The sequence below is a fragment of the Penicillium longicatenatum genome (genome assembly GCF_028827895.1).
Source record: "Penicillium longicatenatum strain IBT 33135 chromosome Unknown contig_2_segment0_segment0, whole genome shotgun sequence".
NCBI lineage: Eukaryota > Fungi > Ascomycota > Eurotiomycetes > Eurotiales > Aspergillaceae > Penicillium > Penicillium longicatenatum.
This window is the reverse complement of record NW_026643120.1, coordinates 7,551,334-7,563,856: the sequence shown is the minus strand read 5'-3', so window position 1 is coordinate 7,563,856 and position 12,523 is coordinate 7,551,334. Positions and strand designations below refer to the sequence as shown.

The following is a 12,523-nucleotide window of genomic DNA, read 5'->3' as shown; positions in this document are numbered from 1 at the left end:
TGCCAGCTCCTCTAGTTCTCGAATGCCTTCAGCAGTGGCAATGAAGCAAATGCTTTTGAAGTAGCGATCTGCATATGCATCCAGGGACTTTGCGTAAAGCGAGCGAGAAGATAATCTGAGTGCGGCCCATTCGGATTGTTCCAAATAGCTGCAGATTTTGTTCAAAAGTTCGATTGGCAGATTTGTGAGGGCCATTTTTTTGGGGGCTTTTCGGACAATTGCACAGCTGGGTCTGCACATGTGGAAAGGTCGATTCACTGGGTTGGTCGCATCACCCTGAGTGGTCAGGGTCGCATCCGTCTCAACTTTGATCGCTTGAGACAAGGAGTAATGGCAGCGATCGAGAAGGCGAAATAGAGTGTTAGGTTGTAATCGCTGTTCTGCCTCCAACTTTGTCAGAAGTGATTTTCAGCAAATGATTGAATGATATGAAATCTAAGCCAGCATACCAGGGAGTCCCCGCTGTTTGACACTGGCACGGAACCCAACGAGGAAATGCGCCTAGATATTTATCCTCGTGACGCGAGCTGACTGGTGCCTCAGGCATCAAATGCTTACACCTCTTTGTGCTGACTCAGTCCCATGACTTCCCGAGGTCCTTGTCATTACATGGATTAGTTGCTGCACAAAAGCTCCACTCATGCCCAGGGACTACGAGTGGGGCTAGGGGCTAGGAAAATACCTCAATACCGAAAAGGAGCTCCGGTCACAGCCCTTCTCCGCTTCTCGGTCATAGTCCGTACCTAGGCATAGATGGATCCTGCGTATTTGGGGCAGGAATGGGGCCAACTTAATACTAAAAACTCAAGTGTTACCTATCTAGAGGGAAGAGGCGGACTCAACTGCCCCCTAGGGCGTCGCACATTAAAACATTAAGCGATAAGTTAAGCGGCTCCGCATTATACACTCCGGTATTTTATAGCTCCTTACTCTAGCTCTTCCCGGTTAATCTAAGTCTTTGTTCAAATCAGAATTTTCATCTCACTAAGGAGCGCAATAATCCGCTCCGTGGAGAACTTTGATATCTGTTAGTGTAATTATTGAAAATAGCGCAATAATTGCCGATGTGCGTCGTTTGTTGATGTAAATCGGGTGATAGGTTGCTGCACAAAAGCTCCACTTAGGGTTCCGAAAGGAATATGATTATTCATGAATATTCACGAATTTTTGTGAATATGAATAATATGAATTGAATAATATGAATATGAATAAAGAGCTTATTCATATTCGCAATATTCATGAATATATGAATAATTCATATTTATACATATAGTAAAATACCTTACCTTACCTTTCGTTTCATTACGTTCGAGTACTGTACATCACCAACGCGTACACTCTATTCCATGGTGAATTACAGGCTAATCTTCATTCCGAAGCATTGAAAATGACATGCATACATAACAAAGATGAAATTTGATTCTAAGACTTTTCTCTCAACAACATCAACCATCGCATAGTCTCCGCGTTCAGGCGATGTCTTCGGAGGCCGAAGATATTTCGAGCATTGCTGAACTCGCGTTCAACCCCAACCTCTGCCGAAGGGATAGACAAATAATCGCGAGCGGCTTTTGCCATGAGTGGAAAATTAAACGCGTTCGCCTTCCACCACTTTAGGACCCATTCTGCGTCCGCATCACCAATCATATGGTGGGACCAGTTGACCGGCGGAGAATCCAAATACTTATCAACATCCGACAAAGAAGCCTCTTTGGATGGTTGGACTTTGCACAGAGTTCTCCACATAGTTTCCGACATCCCCGGTGGACGTGTATGGTTAGCTTCACGGGAGACGAATGGCTCTGGAGGGTATTCTTTCTTTAAAAATTCCCGCACTTGAGAAACGATAAGGGCCGAATCTTGCTCGCTCATTTGAGACACAATCAAAGATGACTTGATGCGTGGATCTAACACGGAAGCCACATAGTAAAGAAGGTTGTCGTCCATTTTTCTAGCGAACTTGTTCATCTTCTGAATGCCTCTCTCCACCGCATTGCGAATTTCATTGCTCACGTCTTCAAAATCCCCCTCCGCGTTTTGAACGTCATTTAACAGATCGTCCAAGCTCCAGTAAATCGGAAGACTTTCCACAATCGTCGGGCATGTCTTTGAAACAGAGTTTGTATGGTCCCAGAACGGCTTGAGAATCTTCGCTACTTGCTGAAGTGTCGACCAGTCGCCATCGGTAAGCTGGAGGGCCTGAACCTCTGGATGTATTCGCACGAATTGCCCCAGCTCAGTTTGCAGCCGTAGGGCATCTTGAATCATGATATACGTTGAATTCCATCGGGTGTCAACATCATAACTGACTTGTTTGCTCGGGGATATTTCTTTCCAATTTTGGCGGCGTTGTGGGCTTCGAGCAATCCATAGTGTCAGAAGCCTGATTTTCATGATTGCTCCTTTTGTGCTATGAAGGGACTTGAACGCTGGACTAGTATGGATCGCCATGTCGTCTAGTATCGCCTTTGCTTCCCGAGCCGAGCCAGCCTTTAAAGAGGCCAACACATCTTTGCAAATCAGGTTGAGGATGTGGGCAAGGCATGGAATAAAGCTCTGCCGTCCACGAAACCGCATGAGAGGTCTGATGCGAAAGCGGTCATCATCATTGTCATAGTTCTTAAGGAGCTGGTCATGCAGGCTATCACAGAGTGTTCCATTATTGCCTGCATTGTCCCCGGTGATAGTCAGGAGCTTGGGCGCGATGTCTAGTTCGTCGAGCATCTTTAGGACCACCTCCGCTAGGTTCTCTCCAGAATGCGGTCCGTTAATTTCGGTGAACTCAAGGAGTTCGTCTCGCTTTTCAAATTCGGGGGATATCCAGTGACCGATGATACCCATGATTGGAATCTGATTTTCCGAGGTCCACACGTCAAGAGACAATGCAAGTGTCCGGCTGCTCCTCTTCAATTCGTCTTTCACGTAAGCCCTATGTGAGTGAAATTCCTCCTTAATTCGGTTGATCAGAGTATCAGCGGTCTTGATGGGCAAAGAAGCCCCCGTTGCTTCAATAAGTGCCTTGAACGCCGGGTGCTCCACTATTGTAAAGGGCTGCCTTGTTTGAATGACCCATCGAATTAGCATCTCTTCAACGCCAGCCTTCCTTCTTGGCGTCTCCAAGAATTGGTCGATGTTTCCTTCGGCCGCGGGTAAGAAAATGGAGCCGGCCCCAGACTTGATATGATGCTTGGTTTGGAGGTGCACCACCAAATTTGATGTGGAACCATAGCGCGCCGAATCCCTGGAGGACCAGTTGCAGTGCTTGCACACCAGCAGTCGATCTTTCTTTGGCGGGCCATCCCGCCGACACCAAGTGCTATCGAGATCTGTGGTCCAAAAGTGCTCGACGGCCCAACTGGAATACGACTTGGTCTTTCGTCTTTTTGACGGGAGCGGACTCGCCGTATCTCCGCTACTCTCCAAAAATGCGGGATCAAGTGGGGAGGGTGAAGAGCTCACTAAAGAGTAAGACCGTTTTGACTGAGGCGTTGCGTCGGTGTGCACAGGTAGGGAGGGCTCGGGAGAGAAAGGACTTTCTATTTCACCGATCGATTCCTCGGATTGCTCCGAAGACGAGGAAACGAGGCCATTGTGTAGAGCATTATAGTCCCGGCGTGGAAGGCCGCGAGTCCTCCGCAAGATCGGATGAATTATCGAAGCCATGCTACTGTTTCTTGGGGTCACTATCTCAGGGAGGTATCAGGAGTAATGTATAACATACCTTGAGCTACCTGGATTGGCTGTCCTCCGGTAGAACAAACAATAAAGAGCCGGCTGGCAAGGGATTTGAGGATGATCCAGACGAACTCAATCAAGCTCGCGCTTTTTATTCCCTTCTTGATGTGGAAAATTGATAGGTCTCTTCTCAGCTTCCAGCGACGCGATCTTGATTGGTTTGAATGTAAACAAAATGTAGTTAGGGCTACCAAGAGCTCGGCGTCGTGCGGCAAACGCGTTTTTACGTGTCATTTATCGAGTTCATTGTATAGACAGAGCTTACAATGGATTGAAGGTATATAGCGGGGCCGAGAAGGTCTATTCAATAATTTGACCCAAGATGAAATAAAGCTGGGTATGTAGATATATATAAACTCTAAGGATCTCTTTGGCCGGTGTTCACGTTTCCAATGTCAGCACTCGCTAGTAGGGAAAACAGCTTGAGTTACTTGCCTACGGAATAGCAGGCTTCTAAAAAGCCTATACAGGCGGGTTCACATTTCAACATATGCCTGCAAGTAATATGCCGCTGTCCAGCATCGCCGATGAAGTGATGGCAATATGAAATCGACCTCTAAGCGTATTTCGGTAATACGATAACCACCGTACCGGACAAAGTATTATTCCGGATAAAATGCGTTATATGAATAGTATGAATGCGAATATGAATAATGCGTTTATTCGCGTGAATAAAAGATTCATATATTCATATTCGCGGAGTGCGAATATGAATAAGGCCTTTATTCGCATTCCTTTATTCCTTTCGGAACCCTACGTCCAACTGCCAATGGCAGAACAAAGAACTCTTGCGCATTGGTGCTTGGTACCTAGCTCAGTTGCTTGTCATTCAGGTACATGAGTGAGTGTTGCGCCAGGATGGTGTGGTGCGAGATGCAAGCTCGTTATCTCTCTACGTTGCATCGTCCTGTCGAGTCCCTGTGACATCTGTGCCATCGCGTATATCTCCATTGCTACGATTGATTTAATGGTGACTTACTCAAGGCCCTCTCTAGCTCGCTCGCTTGACCCCTTTCGAAGCTCGGCAAGCTCTGCTGATATTGAGAATACTACTGTCTTGATTGCCGACGTTGCCGCCATAACACGACGCTTCTCCGGCTACCTCATTTGATACACCTCTTAGCTTTGGGCATATAATTTCACAGCCATACATCTCATCAGACAAGCAGCTTTGCGTCGCTGTGTAGCTGAACGCAACGCATGATCCCTATAAGGTCTTGACGTGCCTACTTAGGCGCATTTCGTGCCCCACGTAGCTGTAGACTGACGAAGAGCGACTGTGAGGCTCTTTCGTAGTGTTCCCAGATGCTTTTATTTAGTTTCAAGAAGAGTGCTAAGTCAGAAGCGGGACCAAAGTGCTCATCATACTGGACAAACTCCAGGCTGATGATGCAGGGCTCATTTTGCTTTCGTCCTGCACGCTGCTTTTTTTACCGCCTGCGTAGTTACCCTGGTCACCTCTATAATATATCCTTCCCGTAGACCGATGACTGCTGTCAGTGAGACAATTGCAGTATATCATGCTGTTCGATGTTCGTAATATGGTAGCCTTGTCAGTGTGTAGGGTAGGGGAAGCTTACAATGTAGACATACACAACGTACGTGTACAGTGTCAAGTTTTGTCCATCTAAGGCTCATGCGCAGTAATTGATGTAATATGGACTTTCCCTTCGTGACCGTTGGAGTTACTAAGCATTAGCTTTATGTTTGTATCATACGTAATTGACCTTGAATTAACTTAAATCCGATTTGTTTCATGATGTATCACAGTCGTACTCAGAAGAGACCGGTATAGACTTTATTGGTCATGTTTTTATGAGGCCACTACAGTATTCATTGGGAGACGTGCGGCTATATATATAACGAGAAGCTCAAGCTGATCTCCAACTAGGTTCTTAGTGTAGAGACTTCCGAATTAATGATGATGATCTAGCTTTCTTCCTGGTAATTACCAGCCGTATGCCACGACTCTACTTCCAGTCAATGAGGACTTGACAACGGCTATTGGCCTATGAGAAAAAAATACAGTGATATAGGTGGGGTCTTCTCTGCATCGGACGAAAATGTGCGCGAGGGGTGACACACCGCCTATTAAGCGACTCACCTTTCGTTTGTTAACGCGTCCTCACTCTGTATTTACAGTCTACTCATCGACGCGTTGACACTGTTACCATCCACAAATTATTTTCAGAGCTGGTCACTATTGTTCAAAGCAGGCTCGACTGTTCACCAACACTAGGTCAACTGTTTACGGACGCTTAGTTAATTGTTTATAAATGGCCATTCAACTGTTTATGGACGCTTAGTCAACTATTCACGAATGGCCATTCAACTATTAATGAAAACAGGCTCAACTGTTTACGCACGCTCAGTCAACTATTTATCAAAGTAAGCTTAACTATTTACCAAAGCCGCTTAACTATTTACGCACGCTTAGTCAACTGTTTATGAAAATAGGCTGGATTGTTTACCAACGCTGGTCAACTATTCACCAAAGCAGGCTGGTTGCCACCATAGAGCATTGACCACCGCATTTACGCTGTCACCATCAACCCCAGCTCCACGGTCATCTCAATATTCCTAAGCTGTGAGACAGACAAGAATAATGCTTTCTTGCCGTTCTAGTGGTCGTTGGCCGAGCCGACAGACAAGCTTATACGTGTGTGTATATATCCTGTGATATCAGGTTCTGGACATGATACTACTATGCATGGCGAATTCGGTAATAGCAAGATTCATGATTTATTCGTACTCTATAGTATCTTGGGGTACAAACAGGACCCATGCGCTCTCGCGGCCCTACTATCAGTCTCCTCGCCTGTGGCCTAGGCATACACAACGTATCTATCAATATATGTGCAGGTCTTGGCTTCTTCAATTACAGAGTGAGTAATGAATACTGGTCCCTAGCACCACGTAGAGGTGCCTGCGCTTTGCTAGAGTTCCTTGGTTTCGCAGCTTCTCCCTGCGGAGCACAATTTAATGACGCAGAGTCAGTACTACGGAGCACCTTGGTATCGTAGCGGTCCCCTACGGAGAACTTGGTGATGCAGCGGTCTCCTGCAGAGAACTTATTAACGCAGCGGTCTCCTACGGGTCTCGATTATCATCACAGCGTCCCCCTACGGAGTTCACTTAGTAACGCAGCGCCCCCCTACGAGGCTTATTGATAACGCAGACCTATCCTGCGGGGTAGTCTTATTCTCGAAGCACCCCCCTACGAGGCTTATTGATAACGCAGACCTATCCTGCGGGGTGAACTTGTTCTCGCAGCGCCCTCCTACGAGGCTTATTAATGACGCAGACCTATCCTACGGGGTTGACTTATTCTCGCAGCGCCCTCCTACAAGGAATATTGATAACGCAGACCTATCCTGCGAAGCATGTTTAATAACGCAGAGCTTTTACTGCGGAGACTTGGCCATGGAGACCCTCAAGCCTGTAGACAAGAGATGGAAACTATGACACACGGAAGTGTGAGGAGGGAAGTCCTGGTTTTTTCTAGGCTAGAAATCTCGCGCCTTTTATGTCAAGTCGGCTACGTCTCTTCATAGAAACCGCCTGCGCAGATTCATTGGGATGGCCACTGATTTTGGAGGGCATTGGAAAAGTTTTCAGGGAATCTTTGGCTAGAAGACGCACCTCCCATGGATCCGTGGTTGGCTCTATGTTGCCAGGGGGAACCAGCCCTTGGTTCCATTAGACCGATCATCTAGACTGACCAATTCCTGCGGTGGGTTACATTGGTCACTGGGTACCAAAACTTGATGAAATAGAAACCATGGATATGATCGCTGTGGCATTGAAACTGCGTTGCATTGCAAGATGCGATAAATGTATTATAATGTAGCATCCAAAGAGGGCTAAACGCAATGGCCATGTATAGTATTGAGTACCATTGCAGTTATCGTCGTGAATTGATCATAGAGCCTCAGCAGCGCACGTTGTCCTTGTTTTCATCAGAAAGTGAGATCTTAATGGGTAGTATCAAGCAGGATGCTCGAAATGACTGGACCTTGAGACCGGGGGTGAAGGAGAGCGGCTCCGCAAGGACGATCTGTGTGCGACATGCTTGCTGCGATGCGTCGCAAAAGAGTTTCAAGATTCTTGATGGCAATGATATGGCCAGCTGACTTTATTAGAGAAACGTTAGAAATTTCAGGCATCCTCCCTAGGCGCCGTGCGGGTATCTAGCGTTGCCTATGCATTCCAAGCTACGAACTTAGCCAAAATCAAGACCTTACGTGGCTAAAAAAAAATTCACGACCGACTAAGAGCTGTGAATGCGGCCTGATCAGAAGATGGCTATATCAGAGGGGGAAGGAGCGGGCGAGCGCCTCATTGATTCCCATCAGGATCAGAACATTGTAAGGAGATCTGACATCTCAGTCGGTTCTCAGTCGGTATTCTCCCACGTTTTACAGCACTGCTCTCTATCGCTGACTACATGCTGCCTCTTACAAATCCAAATTATCGTGGTCATTGCCCAATTGGTCTCCGGTGTGGAACGGCGCCGTTCTTGGACCGGCATCGCAGCCCACGTGCTATTTAAGGTTCAAGGTACCGGCCGATCATTTCGATCTCGCCGTCCCACTTTCCACCCCTCATCTTAGTTATGCACCCTACTCAGGACGATTGCCTTGGCCACTGGCAAATTCTCGATTAGGTGGTCAATCAATCACTACGGACATAGCAAAATATTCTCTTGCTCATTTCTGTGCGATCGACGCTCGTGGCAGGGTCAAACCTGAGGGTTCACGAGTACCTCTGCAAGTACCCTTGTAAGTACCCCGGCAGGACTTTGGCTGATCTGCGGGCCCTGCTCCTGCAATTCAAACTTGTACTGCGGACCCGTCTGGGCTCCTGTTTCCAACAATCTTGGTTGGTTAGGCACCTGCTAAGGCATTGCTTTTAATGCGGAGAATCCCGAGGTGCCCATTATGACTCACAGACCCCACCGTGCCTGGCCAATCAGATGCCAGATTGTACCCTGGAAAGGCGTCGATCACTTTCTAGAACAACCATGTGGCGCAAGACTCACTGCTAACGTTACATCGTGGACCACGAGCCATGGAATTTCATTCCAGGCTGGGGCAGACGACCTTGACCGGACTTACAAGCTAGCTCTAGAAATTCGTCACCTTATAGCATTAATATTAACAGCGAGTTTTTTTTGGCATATGCTGCTTACGATATGTCCTGTGAATGCAATAGAAACCTGATAGTTGGGAATAAAGTTATATATCAAAGAAGCCGAGAGACTGGATCAGCTCGGTATCGAATATATTCACGGCATGTGAAAGGATAGAATGACCCCTTGATCTCGATCTACCCTGACTTTGGACCGCGTGAGTAGACACTTGTGAATCTTGACGTTGTTGGGCTGATCGCAGGCATGGAGCTTCGCAGCCAGCGTGAGGGGCGTCTCCCCCTGATGATCGGGACAATTGACATCAATCAGCTCCTCTCTCGCAAGGCTTGCAACGGCGCGAAGGTCTCCGTAGATCACAGCCAGATGCAGGATTGTTTGGCCGCGGTGATTCTTCCTATTGATCTTGGCCCGAGGATCCCGTAATAGCATTTTCAAAATCTCATGCTGTTGGTATTCTAGAGCCACCAGGAGTGGCTGCTGGACTTTTGGATCTTGGCTGTAGAACTTAATATCTCCTCGGCGGAGCAGCTGCTGTACGATTGAGATACTGCCCTGCGTGATGGCCATCGATAGAGCAGTCTGACCATAAGCATTGCATATAGAAGCCTGAAGATCATCATACTCTAATAGGAGATCGACAGCTTTGTGATCTCCCGCTTGAACGGCAAGCATCAAGGGCGTGTGTCTTCTATGCATCTTGTTGATATCCGTAGTGCACCTGCAGAGGTAACTCGTGAGCGCATCAGGCGTTTGGGATTGTAGTCTTTGTTGAACCAGTACGGAGCCATGATCAGATGAAGGCTGTGGCATGACGCTGGTCAAGATGGACGGCATGAATTAAATAAAAGGGCCTGTAATTTAGGTCGATGAACGTGATGTACAGGCCTTGGGAGTTGTTTATATATGCTAGCAAGATCATCGACCTAGATCAGTATAGACTTCGTGACTCCTGGATTCGTATCCTGTGACTGTATTCTCGAGCAAACATGCCGCATTGGCAGATGCAGACAATGAGAACTGCTTCTCAGCATTTTTTCTAGAGCGTTAGTATGTATGAGAATTCACTGATGCTACCTCACAAGAATGATGATGATGATGAAGATAGATCTGGTAGCCAGAATTGTGGCATATCTTGGGACTGAAAAAGAAAATTTGTTGGAAAAGGCATCAATCTGCTCCCAGGATCCACTTCTGTGCTCCGGGTACCAGATGTGACATAATCTAGGATCTAAGACTACGGCCCCGGAAGCAGGGTTATATCTTCCGCGAGCCATTCCCTCTGTATGACCATCGTGCTGGTGCTAATTGAATTTCCACTCTAGTGCCTGATTACCAAAACCACGATTGATTGATCGTGGAGATTCCTGATGCTATGACCACGAGAATATGCTTCCGGCTGTGTAATAATTCCAGAAACAGTCAGTAGCCTGCTTCTCGACGGAATGTTGATTTGATATGCTATTCGATGGCACAAGGCAAGTATGCGCTATGTGTCTGATATACAGACATAGCGCTGGTTCCGGAGGGGTATATAAGGCTTCAAGGTCGACGGCTATATTACCTCCTGGGGTGTTTGTAATCGTTTCATCACTTCTGTTATTACTCTCTGTGCCAATCATCGACTACCTAATGTCTACTTCATTCTGGGGCCTGTTGGAGGCTTGTGAAATGGGAGCTGCTTCTCGTGGAGAAAGCAAATCTTGTTGCGGTATCACTAGAAGCGGTGCGCCTAGTAAAAACTTGATCAAGACACAAGACATCAAGCAGGGTCGTCAAAAGTTGGCCCGACTCGGTAGTTTTCCATTTGAAATTTCTACTTACAATCTGTGCTTTGCGATATTGCGAAATACTTTCTCTGCACACGACAGCATCGGGACCGACAAGCCAACAGACTTGGCCAGCAGTGGTACGAAGCAGCCGTCCGAAATCAAGCGCAGGCAGACCATGACCCTGAAAGTTCTGCTCAATCACAACATTCGCGCTCACCTCAACGCCAAAGTACCAATTCCCAGCTTGCAGAGTCTGACAATGCTCGACAGCCAAGTTCAGACGAGAACAGCGACTCCTCCCCATCTACCATCACCAGGCTACCGCGGAGTATGGGATCTTATGTGACGGCTGCAACGCTGCGAGCAAACAGTGTCCCTTGGTGCGTCTCACCAGCTCAGCCAGCTATCCTGTCATGCATCACCAACATCCGTGCTGGTCTGCAAGGCATACACTTGCACTCCATCAGCCGGAGCGAGGAGGTTTCTGATGTTTACTGCATGTTCTGCCTGGGCGATGACGAAGACCATGCAAATGAGAGCGCGGTTTTGCGCTGCACAGAGTGTAGGGCTTTATCACACCTAGCCTGTACAGAGGAGTGGCTGGCCAAGCGGGATGCAGGATTCGAGATATCGTGCTGTGTCTGGTGAGTGACAGCATTCCCAATTTTGCCTAGTTGACATGCTAATAGCGCAAAGTCGCAACGAGGGGGCTGTGGATGCGCTCATCCGCCCCCACAGGGCTTCTGCAGACACTGAAAGAGCTGTCAACGATGCCACTGCAGGCATCAGCTGTTCAGCTTCAGCTGCGGATACAACGAGGGATATTGAAATACTGCCCGGGCCTTCGCTTCAAAGTGTCGAACGGCGTCGGCCAGCCAGACTGGCAAGACAATCTTATCAGCCCCGCGGCTCTCGTGTGTCTGGGTCCCTTCGTCGGTCTAGACGCTTGCAACAGATTCACCGCAACTGACTACAATGAGCACTGATAAAACCATCGCGTTATTCTCTCATCTATATGCAAGTTTACAGCTCAATATCAAGATGGCATTTGTAAGTCTGAAAGTTGCATCAATAATGAAATAAATCTATTCTTCGCATAGCTTCGGTGTGCACCAGCCGTACAGTAGCCAGGTCGTACTAAAGAATCTTCTTCAGGGCGCGGCTGCAGACGAATGAGTGCAGGGTCGATGACAAGACCGAGTCAGTCATCTGTGAATGTCAACCGAGCGGAAAGAGTGGGCTGGTACACACAAGTATGGCAGGGGCTACTCGACACTACTTTCTCGTTTTCTTTCGCTTGTGGCTGTTGCATTTAGTCATCATGTGTCCGGTTTGATATACTCATACTGGAGGCACACAATGCCGCTATCTAGAGACCAGCAATTGGATCGCACTCACTCGAAGAGCCGTCCGCTGTAATTAGGCAACTCAAGTAAAGGCGGTCCCATTCTTCATGGCGTATCTACCATAGGAATCCGAAATAATTTAGCATCCAATTAGTTTTGCAAGCCAACTGTGTTTGGAGGTGTCTGCTTTTTCATTCAACCCAAGAAGCATCGCGAGCATTGCAAGTTTGGCCGAAAATGTGTTGAAATCTTATGAGTTGTTTATCTGGGAAACCATCTGCTGTGCAATGTCGGCATCATTTATCAGACGCATAAAAGTCAAAGCTACTGTCAAGATAGCGTAGCGCCCGTATCAATGTTTCTTCACACTTGAGACCATCATAGTGAGGCAAAGAAACGCAGGAATATGATCTAGCTGGTCGTATCCCCTTGCTTCCTTCTCTGTCAGTATCCGGCCCATCAAGAAGGGGATTTCTTGCGGGTCATATGGATGTGAATGAACAACTTTTGATTCTAATACT

At 47.4% G+C, this 12,523-nt stretch overlaps 4 protein-coding genes across 4 annotated transcripts; 2 read left to right on the top strand and 2 right to left on the bottom strand.

The window, feature by feature from the left end:
• Positions 1-1,422: 1,422 nt before the first annotated feature.
• Positions 1,423-3,663, bottom strand: N7484_005342 (uncharacterized protein; the record flags this gene model as incomplete). The annotated part of the gene is made up of 1 exon (XM_057115762.1): positions 1,423-3,663. One exon carries the CDS (start codon positions 3,661-3,663, stop codon positions 1,423-1,425), a length of 2,241 nt encoding a protein of 746 aa, XP_056975902.1.
• Positions 3,664-7,607: 3,944 nt separating this feature from the next.
• Positions 7,608-7,868, top strand: N7484_005341 (uncharacterized protein; the record flags this gene model as incomplete). The annotated part of the gene is made up of 1 exon (XM_057115761.1): positions 7,608-7,868. One exon carries the CDS (start codon positions 7,608-7,610, stop codon positions 7,866-7,868), a length of 261 nt encoding a protein of 86 aa, XP_056975901.1.
• Positions 7,869-9,022: 1,154 nt separating this feature from the next.
• N7484_005340 (ankyrin repeat domain-containing protein) lies at positions 9,023-9,721 on the bottom strand (the record flags this gene model as incomplete). Its single annotated transcript, XM_057115760.1, has 1 exon — positions 9,023-9,721. One exon carries the CDS (start codon positions 9,719-9,721, stop codon positions 9,023-9,025), a length of 699 nt encoding a protein of 232 aa, XP_056975900.1.
• A 795-nt stretch (positions 9,722-10,516) lies between these two features.
• On the top strand, positions 10,517-11,626 carry N7484_005339 (uncharacterized protein; the record flags this gene model as incomplete). Its single annotated transcript, XM_057115759.1, has 3 exons — positions 10,517-10,885; positions 10,927-11,300; positions 11,353-11,626. 3 exons carry the CDS (start codon positions 10,517-10,519, stop codon positions 11,624-11,626), a joined length of 1,017 nt encoding a protein of 338 aa, XP_056975899.1.
• Positions 11,627-12,523: the final 897 nt, after the last annotated feature.